This window comes from Athene cunicularia (assembly GCF_003259725.1).
Source record: "Athene cunicularia isolate RWA chromosome 9 unlocalized genomic scaffold, athCun1 chr9_part1, whole genome shotgun sequence".
NCBI classification, from domain to species: domain Eukaryota; kingdom Metazoa; phylum Chordata; class Aves; order Strigiformes; family Strigidae; genus Athene; species Athene cunicularia.
This window is the reverse complement of record NW_020799110.1, coordinates 407,762-418,751: the sequence shown is the minus strand read 5'-3', so window position 1 is coordinate 418,751 and position 10,990 is coordinate 407,762. Positions and strand designations below refer to the sequence as shown.

At 44.3% G+C, this 10,990-nt stretch overlaps 1 protein-coding gene across 3 annotated transcripts in view; it reads right to left on the bottom strand.

Moving 5' to 3' along the window:
- Positions 1–2,733: 2,733 nt before the first annotated feature.
- The window catches only part of TSC22D2 (TSC22 domain family member 2), a 29,125-nt gene continuing 20,868 nt past the window's right edge, over positions 2,734–10,990 (bottom strand). For 2 of the 3 annotated variants that reach the window (XM_026854907.1, XM_026854909.1), the window contains 2 exons: positions 5,195–5,246; positions 2,734–4,409 (listed from right to left, as the gene is read on the bottom strand). In XM_026854907.1, coding sequence (XP_026710708.1) covers positions 4,149–4,409; positions 5,195–5,246 — 313 coding nt within the window. In that variant the 3' untranslated portion in view covers positions 2,734–4,148. The remainder of the gene's footprint in view (positions 4,410–5,194; positions 5,247–10,990) is intronic. The other variant, XM_026854911.1, reaches the window with a different exon arrangement.

Below are 10,990 nucleotides of genomic sequence, written 5' to 3'. Positions count from 1 at the left end.
GGGCTCCCGGGGCCGGGGCCGGCGGTGCCCGCGCGGGGAGGGTCTGGCCCCGACGGGGGAACAAGAGGAGACAGACGTGGCGGCACCCCGCGCAGCCGGTACCTGGGGAAGGAAGAGCCGGCCTGCGTGCGTGGAAGGACAGGGAACCTCCAGCGCTCCTCAGAAAGGGAAGGGGAGACCCTCGGTCCTTTAACGAGAACACCGACTGTCCACAAAGAGAAAACACTCGTTCATCACAAAAAGCAGCATGTGACATGGCACTTGCGTGCTCATGGGGGGGGGGAATCCCAGGGCAAGAGGGCTGTACTGGCCCCTGGGACTCGGAACTGGCACCTCCCACGCCTCAGCGACCTGCCTTTCTGGGGGATGTTAACAGACACGTAATGGAACTTGCTCAAACGAAAATTCGAGGGGGCTGATCTGCTAGACTGTTGCTTGACTCAAATCTCACCTCAGACCACAAAATGCTGTGAATTTGTTGTTGAAGAGCAAAGCTCACTTTCGGAAAAGACAGGTCCCAACTAGCCCAGTGCTTTGTCTTGAGCAGTAGGAGATGCTACAAAGGAGGACAGGCAAGTTTAGCCACCCTTTACAGTTCATTTCCCGCCCGCTCCTCACATCCAGAAGCACGGTGTAGGGGTGCTGAGAGGGTACATCTCATCAACCTGCAGCCCAAGAATTTGCCTAACCCCCTCCAGAACATCCCACCTGCCTCCACACCAGCTCCTCCTGCTCCATGCAGAAACAGGAACGACTGGTGAGGACAGTTCTCACCCCTCGCCTTCTCTAGCCTGAGCTGCTTGTGTCAGCTTTCCCCCCTTCGGGTCACAGCCTCCTCAGCTCTCATCAAGCATTTCCTCCACGGTTTTTGTAGCCTCTCCCCGCATGTTCTGTCACATCCTCTCTGAGGTGCAGGGGCTGGTTCAGAGCCACCACAAAGCCAAGCACCATCTCTGAGACCTTCCTGCTCCAGCGTGCCTTCTGCCGCAGACACAAGGGCCGCGGCCTCCCTCCCTCCCCACGCGTGCTCTCAGCGCAGGGTCGGCCCCGCCGCAAAGCACAGCCAGCCCGGGAGCTCAACTACGCCTCTACTCGTTACACTGACGCCGTGGAATGATTTCAAAGACGCACATTACAGGAATACACAACAGCACTGCTCCCCAGAGGACAGCATCGCATCTGGGGAGGCTCCTTCGGCGCGGTCACCTCCCCAGGGGAGCAGCGGCAGGGCTGCCCGCGCCGCCGCGGCCCAAGCGTGGGGAGCGCGGGTCTCTGCGTCCAGCCCCACGCGCCGCGAGCGGTCACACGTGAGGACAACAAAGAAGGCCCTGCAGCAGCGGGGAGCTGACGGGCACCGCGTGCGCAAAGCAGCGCAGCGGCCGGCGCAGCCCGACAGTAGCGCAATCATTTGTCAACAAGATTTTCTTCCCCCTCTCCAAAAGCAAACATTTAATAACATCAAGATGATCTTCACACGTTGAAGTGCTACTCCCTCTCCCCAGGCAGCAGCCTCAGGCTCCCTCTGGGGAAAAGACAGCAGCAATTCAAAGACCCTTTCCTGCCATTTTACAGTGTCCTCACGCAGCAAGCCGAGCTGGCATTTACACCTGAATACAACTTGCTGCTAGGAGAAAATTCAAACCAAAAGCCAGACCCAACAGGAGTGGAGCAAAGTAAACAAACCATTTCTAACAGGATCAGTTCAATCTTAGTTTCCTTCTGTTTTCAGCAGATTTAATAAATGCTTTTTTTTTTTTTTTTTTTTTTTTTTTTTTTTTTTGGAGAAGACCCCTCTCAGAACCCCAGTGTGCAAGCGGGTCTGTGGCAGTGTTCCCCCCATAAAAGCTTTGAATAACTTCTGTCCCAGAAACCCCCCAATTTGCCCTTCTGACTCACTTTCCCAGCTCCACCCTTACGGTACAGACGGTGGGAGCTAGTGAGCACACTGGAGGGGCACTTCACTCAGCTACTGAAATGTTTTGTTTTCTAATTTTCAAGCAAAGCTCGTTTCACTAAAGGATTTAGAGCAATATAGACATGTGCTTATAGCAGGCCAAGAGCACCAATCTGACACAGCAGATTTTAATATGCAACTTCAGTGAGTACTTTTTAATACACACACACACACACACACACACAGACTGCTGTGAAGTGACACTTACCAGGAAGGTGCGACACTGTGAGTCCCTGGAACACCAGACAAGGATGCTCCCTTGAGATCTGAAGACACCAAAATTTGCAGTCTCCGGGATTGCTTCTTTTGTGCTGTTTTACCTAACACAAAGCTGACCAGAGTTAGACAAATGCAGGATAAGATTTGGAAGCAAACACCTTCAGACAACCTGACAAAAGGGGCAGCAGCACCCGGGGATGGCGGCAGAGCTGTGCCCGCCCGTGAGGCCACGCCACGCCGCTCCCTCTTGCAGGCGTTTCTCAGAAGCGTGAACTCCTGGTTTTAACACACCCGAGATCCCACACTGTTTCAGCACCCCAGCACACAGCCAGGTGTTAATTTATATATATCAGTGCAAAACAAAAAACACTGGGGTCCCTGACAGCATCAGAATTACGCTCTTCCTAAAACAAAAGAAAGTAGTCTGTTGCACAAGAAGCAGGCACAGCTTTGGCATTATTCTATTACTGGCTCACCGAAGTTACTTTTCTCCATTTTGTTAAGAAAAAAAGTGCTACTGAACTTAGTTACAGTGTAACAACATCTACAGCCAAAAAAAATTCAACAAAACTGCAGTTTAATTTCAGAAAATGTGTTAAAATATATATACACATCAATTTGACACACCGTGTTTACACAAATGATGGTCTCTCTTGAAACTGTATTTATGAAATGTACATTTTTAATTTAAATACTCAGTATACACTGCACTTAATCTGCATGTTGCATTTATTAAATACATTAAAATCTGCAATGTAACAAAACGTTTTCTGCATACGAAATTCAAAACACCATTTTAAATGAACAAAAGATGGCTCACTTCATTTATTTATTTTTTTTAAACAACTAGTGCCTAGCACACTAGCTCAGCTCCACCAACACCAGCTGTTCTTTCTTTTTTATTTGACATTGTTCACAGACTTACATATTACAATAAGAGTGCTGGATAAAAACATGAGGTACGAAAGTGGTTCAAAGATTATAGGTCATGCAGATCATGCTAGACAGCAAAGAAAGTTGTGAATGAGAAAACACTAAATAAAAATACATAAAGAATGTGCATTATAAAATAAAAAAACTCAATTACACAGCTTTGCTTCTTTGGTTACAAAGTAGATTGAACAATTTCACAGCTTTTTATTCCCACCCAAAAAAAAAATTATACGAAATGTCAAAAAGCAGAGGAATCATGGCAATTTCTCTCTATTAGAAAGTAGAAACAGAAATGAGCGAAGTTTTCTTCATCAAAATAGCCCATCAATTATTTATTATATCACAATAACTGGTGACTACCTGTACAGATGCACTATGGTCTTCATACTTACACTCTATACAAAATTTACATTCAAGCTGGATCTTTACTACCGTAAATAAATACCAAAGGTAAATTGCCATTAGTGTTAGAAATATGCCAGGATTCTTTTGTTCAATTATTGCCTAAACATTTTATCTATTAAACGCAATCCCATCTATCATTTTACTGATACATACATTTATTTAAAAAAAAATTTAAAAAGTTCTGTGACATTGTTCATGTACATTATGAAAATAGCAGCCCTGTAATAAATAAAACAAATGAAACTAATGTAGGCAAATGTTACTTATATTGAAAGAACAGTGGCTCTCAAGATGAATTGTTGCTTCTTATCACATAGCAAGGCTCAAAGAAATCCACGGGAAATGGAAACCTTGGGGAGCCACCAAAGCTGTGACAGACCTCCCCGCCTGCACACCAAGCACACAGGCTCTCTGCGCTCCTTCCACGCCTTCCCGGTGCCCCGATGGCTCCCGGACACCGGCCACGCTTCCTGACGCACCAGTGGGGACAGCGCCTGGAGAATGATTGTCTAATACTGAAAAGGCCAAACACACAACAGAAGCATGGCTACTCGCTCATATAAAGTGGAAAGAACATCAGTGGCACACAAGGACAGACTGCTCTCAGGTTTTTATTGTCAGAGGAGGCAGGGAAGCTTTACGCTGAGGAGACATTCGGCTGCTGTGGAGGTTGCGTTGGCTGCGGAGGCTGTGCTATCACTGCTTGCGCTTGTGAAGTGCTACTAGGATTGGCCTGTTGGGTTGAGAGTTGGGATAACTGATCATTGTTTGAAAGAGATTTTAACAGTGCGTTTTCTCGTTCAAGTAAAGAGTTTCTTTCAACTAATTCTTTTATTTGTTCCTTCAGGACTTCCACTTCTTCTCTTACTGCATACATCAGATGGCTTTTCACTAGATCCTGTGGACAACAAGTTAACAGCACAAAGTGAAAGAACAGTTTCATACCACACCAGCCCCAGGATTTACTGTTTTACTGTTTTCACTAAAGCAAGAAGTAATCCTGGTAAACTAAAGCACTCATCACTAAAAATGTATGATTAGATCAGCCTTCAAGAGCAAATAGCCTAGCTCTTTGCTTCGCTGTGAAGCAGCCCTTAGATCAAAGCTTTGTTTCCAGCATTAAGTTCTAGTCACCCGGTTACGCTGAAGACAAGGACTAGAATTACATCCCAGATACCCAGGATGACAGTATCAGCTCTGAAGTTTTGACACAGAGGCAAGAATCTGCGTTACACAATCCCAAGCGCTGAGGTGTACGAGAACCCAGAAATAAGAAAGACTCTAAATCAGCAGAAGCAAAAATCAAACAGATGCAACTGAAGCTGAACAAAATGTCAAGGATGGCACAGCATAAGTGCCAATTAAGAAAAACTAGTAATCAGCTTTGCTAAAGAAAGATTTAAATGTGCTATTTATTTTCAGCACGTCTTTAAATTCAATCAGCTTGTTCACAGAAATCTGCAGGAAGATTCCTTTAAGAACACTTCTGAGCCAACAGGAAAGGCAGTCCTGGGTTGTGGTCATCCCACAGTTGTACAGAAAACCCTTTTTTCAAGTGACAGTCTCAGTCTGACCCAGCTGAAGGGATGTTACAGACTCACAGAGACACAACGCAGCTGAAAACTTATGCTCAGTAACGAACCACTAATCCTAGTGGAAATATCAACTTATTTTTTTACTTACCATTGCCTGTTCTATTTTGTTGTCAATGGCAACAACACTTGTACCAGAAGAACTGTAAACATAAGGAGAAAACTTTGTGAGCATTACTGTATCATTTGATTAAAACCATGCACCCCCTGGCACCCGCAGGACTCCTAGAACATGCTTGCAGTCAGAGGCTAAAGCTTCAGATTCAAGAGTTCAGCACACAATCATGGGAGTTTTGTTCCCTCCACTGTATTGCCCCCTACAGTTAGAGATCTTAAAAGACACGGCTCCTTCAGTTTGTAATTCCTCAGACTATGCTTATGACACCCTTAACTGGAAAAATGCATTAGAATAAACAGTAACTGCATTGATTCCTTGTCTCATTTTTTCAGCTTTTTTCACTGTGGAAAACAGGGATTCATGTGATATTCATGCGGTCCTTACCCCTGGTTTTATTTCTGCTAAACTGCTTTTATAAAGCATTAAAGAAAAAAAAAAAAAAGTAATATTTGTGCTCTGGCTTTATTTGAAGACTACTTTCCATTTAAAAAGCTCCTGGATCAGCAGCGTATTCACAGCGGAGTGGCAGCAGCCAACACAAGGGTGAGACACGACCAAAGCCCTGAACTCCAGGACTGCGCTTCCTCGGTTTCAGCGAGTTCTCACTGGATCACGTTTAACACCTAAGCGAGGTGCTGCAGCTGGCTGGTCACAGCGACGGTCACTCTTGTTCCAGAGACAAACCAGTGCAGACCAGTCCAACAGACATCTCAGTCATCGCTATCAGAATGTGGATTTACCGTCTGAGACAAGACATTAACTACAGCTTTAATCCCAGGTCTTAATATTTTTGGTCTGTTTTCAAGTCACAATAGAGGAACACAAGCCAGTCGCTTGCTTCTAACTTTCTGGAGTCAGAATTGGGCTGGGGGCGTCCCCGTCCCATCGCCCCGTTTGCAGAGGAGCTGGGGCTCTCTCCCCGGGTGCTCAGACAGGGCAGCCCGCACCGCCAGCTCCCATGGAGGAACCGAGTGCTGGATGCAGGCAGGCTCTGCCCGTCCCCTGCTCCCCACGCCAGCCCTGTCCTAGGTCTCGGCAATCTGATTTCACTCCACAGCTCCAGGTCTGGCACAGGACGGTCGCTCTTTACTGGGAATATTCACCAGGCCCACCAGTGATAACTACTGATAACGCTCCCCCAGAGATGGACCCTGCTATCAGCAGTGTGCAGCTACGTCTAAAAAAAGCTAACGTAGGGGAAAAACGCAAGGTTTGCAGTCATGCTGGGAAACTCACCTCTCGGAAAGTATGAAACATTCACTGAAACCAAGTGTTAAGAAAAAAACACTTAAGGTTTTTTGAGTATTGGCAATATGCTCAGCAGTATTAGTTACATATGTCAAACAAAGATCAACTACTGAGAGAGTATGACACTATTTAGAGAAATCCCGTTTCAACAGGTCTCACAAGAACTGTCAGTACCTAGCAGCAAGCATTTACAAGTAGAGGGAATCAGCTTTTCAGACTGCAGGAATAACATCCATTTCTAAATGGAACAAAGCTTGTACTCTAAAACAAAAGTGCTAAACACACATTTCAAAAGGAAATTGTTCCAGTGTCTTCCAAGCCTCTTTCAAGCCATATTTGTGGTAAACCTTCTCAGAATAAAAAGCATTTATAATTCATTACAAGGTTAAGTATTCCTTCCCATTTTGGATTAATGTGTTTCAGATCTATTTGAAACTGTCAAAAACATCTGTGTTCAAGAGTCACTGAAATCCCCCAGACTGCTTCATGTCCCTGACACAGCCTTTCATGAACACCACTACAGGTGTCAGGTGAGGCAGCTCTGAAGAGATAGAGAGGAGAAAAACTAAAGCAAACACCACACTTCGTAGTGGGATCTGCTGCTGCATCTTTACAATGTAATTACACACCTTTCATAGGGACTTTTGTCGTTAAATTTGAGATTGGGACTTTGTTCTATTCCTGGTTTAGCTATTTTGCAATGTGACTACGTAAAAAATAAAGTCCACCGCACCACTCCAAGTTAAGGCATTTGATCGGTCCCATGAAAAAGCCTCTTGAGGTGGGGACCGGGAGCCTTCCCCTTCATCACCGAGCACCGTACCGGTACGGCACGCTGCAGCAGCGCCTGGCCCGCGCTGTGCCTCGTGCTCCAAATCCTCCCCTGCCTTTCACCCGAGGGCAGCGCTCACAGTGGGGTGTAAGAGCTGTCCCTCCCCACAAGCACAACTGGAATGCAGCAGAGAAACTACTGCTCCGGCACCCCTATTTTACACCTGAAGTGACACTAACAGTGCTGAAAGCCCCGAGCAGTGATACACTACACTATTCGTTTTAACAGTCGTGTTGCCCTTACCCCAGAGCACCTTGGGCTATAACCGAAGTACCCAGCCCAGATTCCCGAGCTGCTCTCTGCACAGATCCCGGTGTCCATCCTGCTGCCTCCCGCCAGCAGAGCCCGGCACCACGCAGACCCCCGCCCACCCCAGGAGAAGGTCCGCGCTGGCAGAGCAGCCTCCAGTTAGTCAGATGCAGCTTTATCCCGATGCCAATATCTCATTTTGCTTTCTAAAAGCATATGAGAACTACGTTTTATGCTAGCACAATTCCCATATGATTCTCCTCTTTATTCACTTTACAGTGCTCCTCTCAGTAAACAGCTCCACTACCACCTGTTTTTGGTACAGTCCAAATATGCTGCCAAATCTGAAGATTTTCTATTTCTCACAAATCCTTGGCTGTTGATATCAAGTCTCAGTTTGCATTAAAATATTTTATCCCATGGCTGTAGAATTAAATTTATACATACAATCCAATCCTTATGAAAAGGCCAGGAAAAAAAAAATCTGTTAAATAAGTCTTTTTGGATCTCATAAGCATCCATTAAGCTGGAAAAAGTTTGATACATTCTGCAGAGTGCACCATCCATTGCACAGCCAGTGTCTCAACTAGCGAATCCCCCAGTTGGAAATAGGAAGACACTATGTAGCTCTCATGAAAAAATAGACCAACTAGTAATACCATGCTTTTAGACAAGGTCAATTGCTTCAGGAACTACTGAAGTCTGATAGGACTGTCAAAGCTGTAAGACACAAACACAAATCCACAGCAAGTAACACAGGGCAGTTCAAGGGATGCATTAGGCACATTATTTTTCTGTTAACTGCAAACTGCCTGTCGTCCCCTCAAACCGAGCGTCTGCAGCCAACCAGCTCCCACGCATGCACACTGTAATTTAAGAGAACAATTCAGTTTGACTTGGGCCTCCAAGTCACAGCCAGGTAGGTGAAGGCTCTGACCACAAAGGTTATACTGGTCAGCCAACATCAGTCTGAAGCTCATCAAGCACAAGGCAAGATTTATAGTCAGCAAAAATGACAAAGATTACCAAGTACAGTTGGCCATTTCCAGAGATGGATGCTAAAAACATAATTTTTCTACCTCACACACCTGATAGACAAAGCCTTATTGAGTCTGAGAAATTTTTGATTGTTTTAAAAAAATCCTAGTGGTTTAAACATAATCTTTTCACGTTTTACTTTGAAAGACTGAGGGAAAAACTAGACTTTGCTAGTAACGCTGCTTAGCTATAGCTCACTCACAATCAGGTGTGCAGTGCTTGGAACAAAGTGTTGCATCAAAAACCTACAGCTTGCACCCTGAAATTCTTTATGCTGTACTTTAAGCATATTTCTCCTCTGTCTACAACTCAAGAACAGCACTATAATTTTGTTTCAAATGTCTTGCAAAGTGACAGAAGTGTCTTGGACAATCATGTTCATACATATTAAGAAAATGTGAAGAAAACTGGTAAGTCTAAGTGTAAGTCTGATTTCATTATAGGTTGTACAATATACAGCAATCACACTTTCCACAATGCAGCATGTTCTTAAAACCCTCAAGATAATTCTGACTTCAATGCTGCAAAAACATTTCCTATGGAGACATGGTATCCCAGGAGTATAGTAAAATATTATTGGAAAGATGATTCAGTATCATCAACAACCTATAATATTGTTTAAAAGTGCTCGGTAGCCCTGTTAGCACAACCTGTACCAGTGTACAGCTTCACTGAAAATACATAATGACCAAACAAGTGCTCTTTGTAAAGCGTAATTTCGCAGTTCAAGAAAGCTTACTTACTACAGACTATTCCAAAACTTGAACAACGCTGTTCACAGAATGGGAAAGCGATTAATGGAAAAAAAGAGGACAAGTGGATCAGAAGACAGCAAAAAAGGTTAATGTCTTAATGTTAACGGTCAGAGGAACATTTAACCATCAACATCACCTCACATTTGTAGGCACCAAGACCTATTTCAATGGTGGATTCAACTAGCATCACCATACTCAGCCTGGTGTTTTCACCATTAATGGCTTTAGATACAACTACCTTCCTTTCGAGAGACACAATCTCAACTTCAAAATTCACTCTGAAATCCAGGTGGAAGGACTAGGAATCAGACATCAAAATAAAGGCATTCGCAGCTTAATTCACTCTGTATGCTTAAAAAAAGAACACAGTGGTTCATCTTTAGAGATTCCACAGTCCTCAGTAGTGAATGTTATGCCAACGTTGGATGCACTCAGAATGAGGGTTATAAACAGCCCTACTTTGGCACTGTCAAGCACTAGACTAGGTAATAGCGTTCCACATTGAAATAAGACTGCAAATCCTGCTGACTGAATGACGTAAACCGATTTTGAAGCCTCAGAATATTTTTTTATTACTGACTAAAAAACCTGAATTCAGCTGTACTACTCAGTATCTGCATACTACTTTGCTGAGGGATTTCTTCACAGAAAGTTGCCCCCCAGAAGACTGCCAAAACACAAGTTTTCTTGCTCTTGATATTTCTTTTAAATTTTCACATTCAGAGTTACTGTACTATTCCCCTCATGCTTTTAGATACATAAACCTATGGCTCAACATTGCTAATCCTTCAAGAGTGGAGAAGCTTGCCTGCAGAACAGACAAGGAAAGGGTCACCATGACAGCAGAGTTTTGCCCAATGGCCTCTGTAAGACAACTCTGCCTTTACAGCACTAGATCTACTCTGCTTTAGGCAAAAGTGGAAAAGATGTTACATGCTGCAGTCTCAGGCAGACATCCCTGAACCAAGCATCTCCCCTAGCTCTTCCAGCCCTTTCATTGTGGCTGCTTTAAACCAAACTTTCTGGAAGGAACAGCCTGGTACCTTGAGGCGTTCCCACATCTGTGTTGCTCACAAGTGAGCCACAAACTAAAACATTGTGTTAATTTATCCTTTCCTCTCACTGGGTTACTCATGTATGAGTTTAACCAGCTGCTCTTCACATCTTACCACTAGTTGAGCTATTTAGTCCATACAGAGAAACCTTGTATAGTCTGGAAACAGTCAAGGCATGTTTAATTAGTCTCTATCCAATTATGAGATTTTATAATGATAGCTTCCCAATAGAATCAATTATCCAGCCTTGAAAGAGTATCTGTGCAAGTCTTTCAGATTTTCATCACCGTTTGTCAAAGCTGTGTGAGAATGTGAGAAAGTCTGAGGCAGTGAATTCTCAGCCTCAGGATTACCAGCAGGTGCCTGGCCTTCCATGCAAGTCTACTTAAGCTTCACCTTAGTCAGCTCCTCCGCCAGAGACATACTTGCTTCCACATGACAGTTAAGTTTTCTTCAGTTTTACATGAAATTCTGAAGATTGGTTATTCAACACAACATCATAATTGATCTTAGAAGCAACGCATGAGCTCTGTAAGAGACAGAATACTTCTGGGGAAAACCAACACATTGAATTGAATTGTTTTAGGCTTGG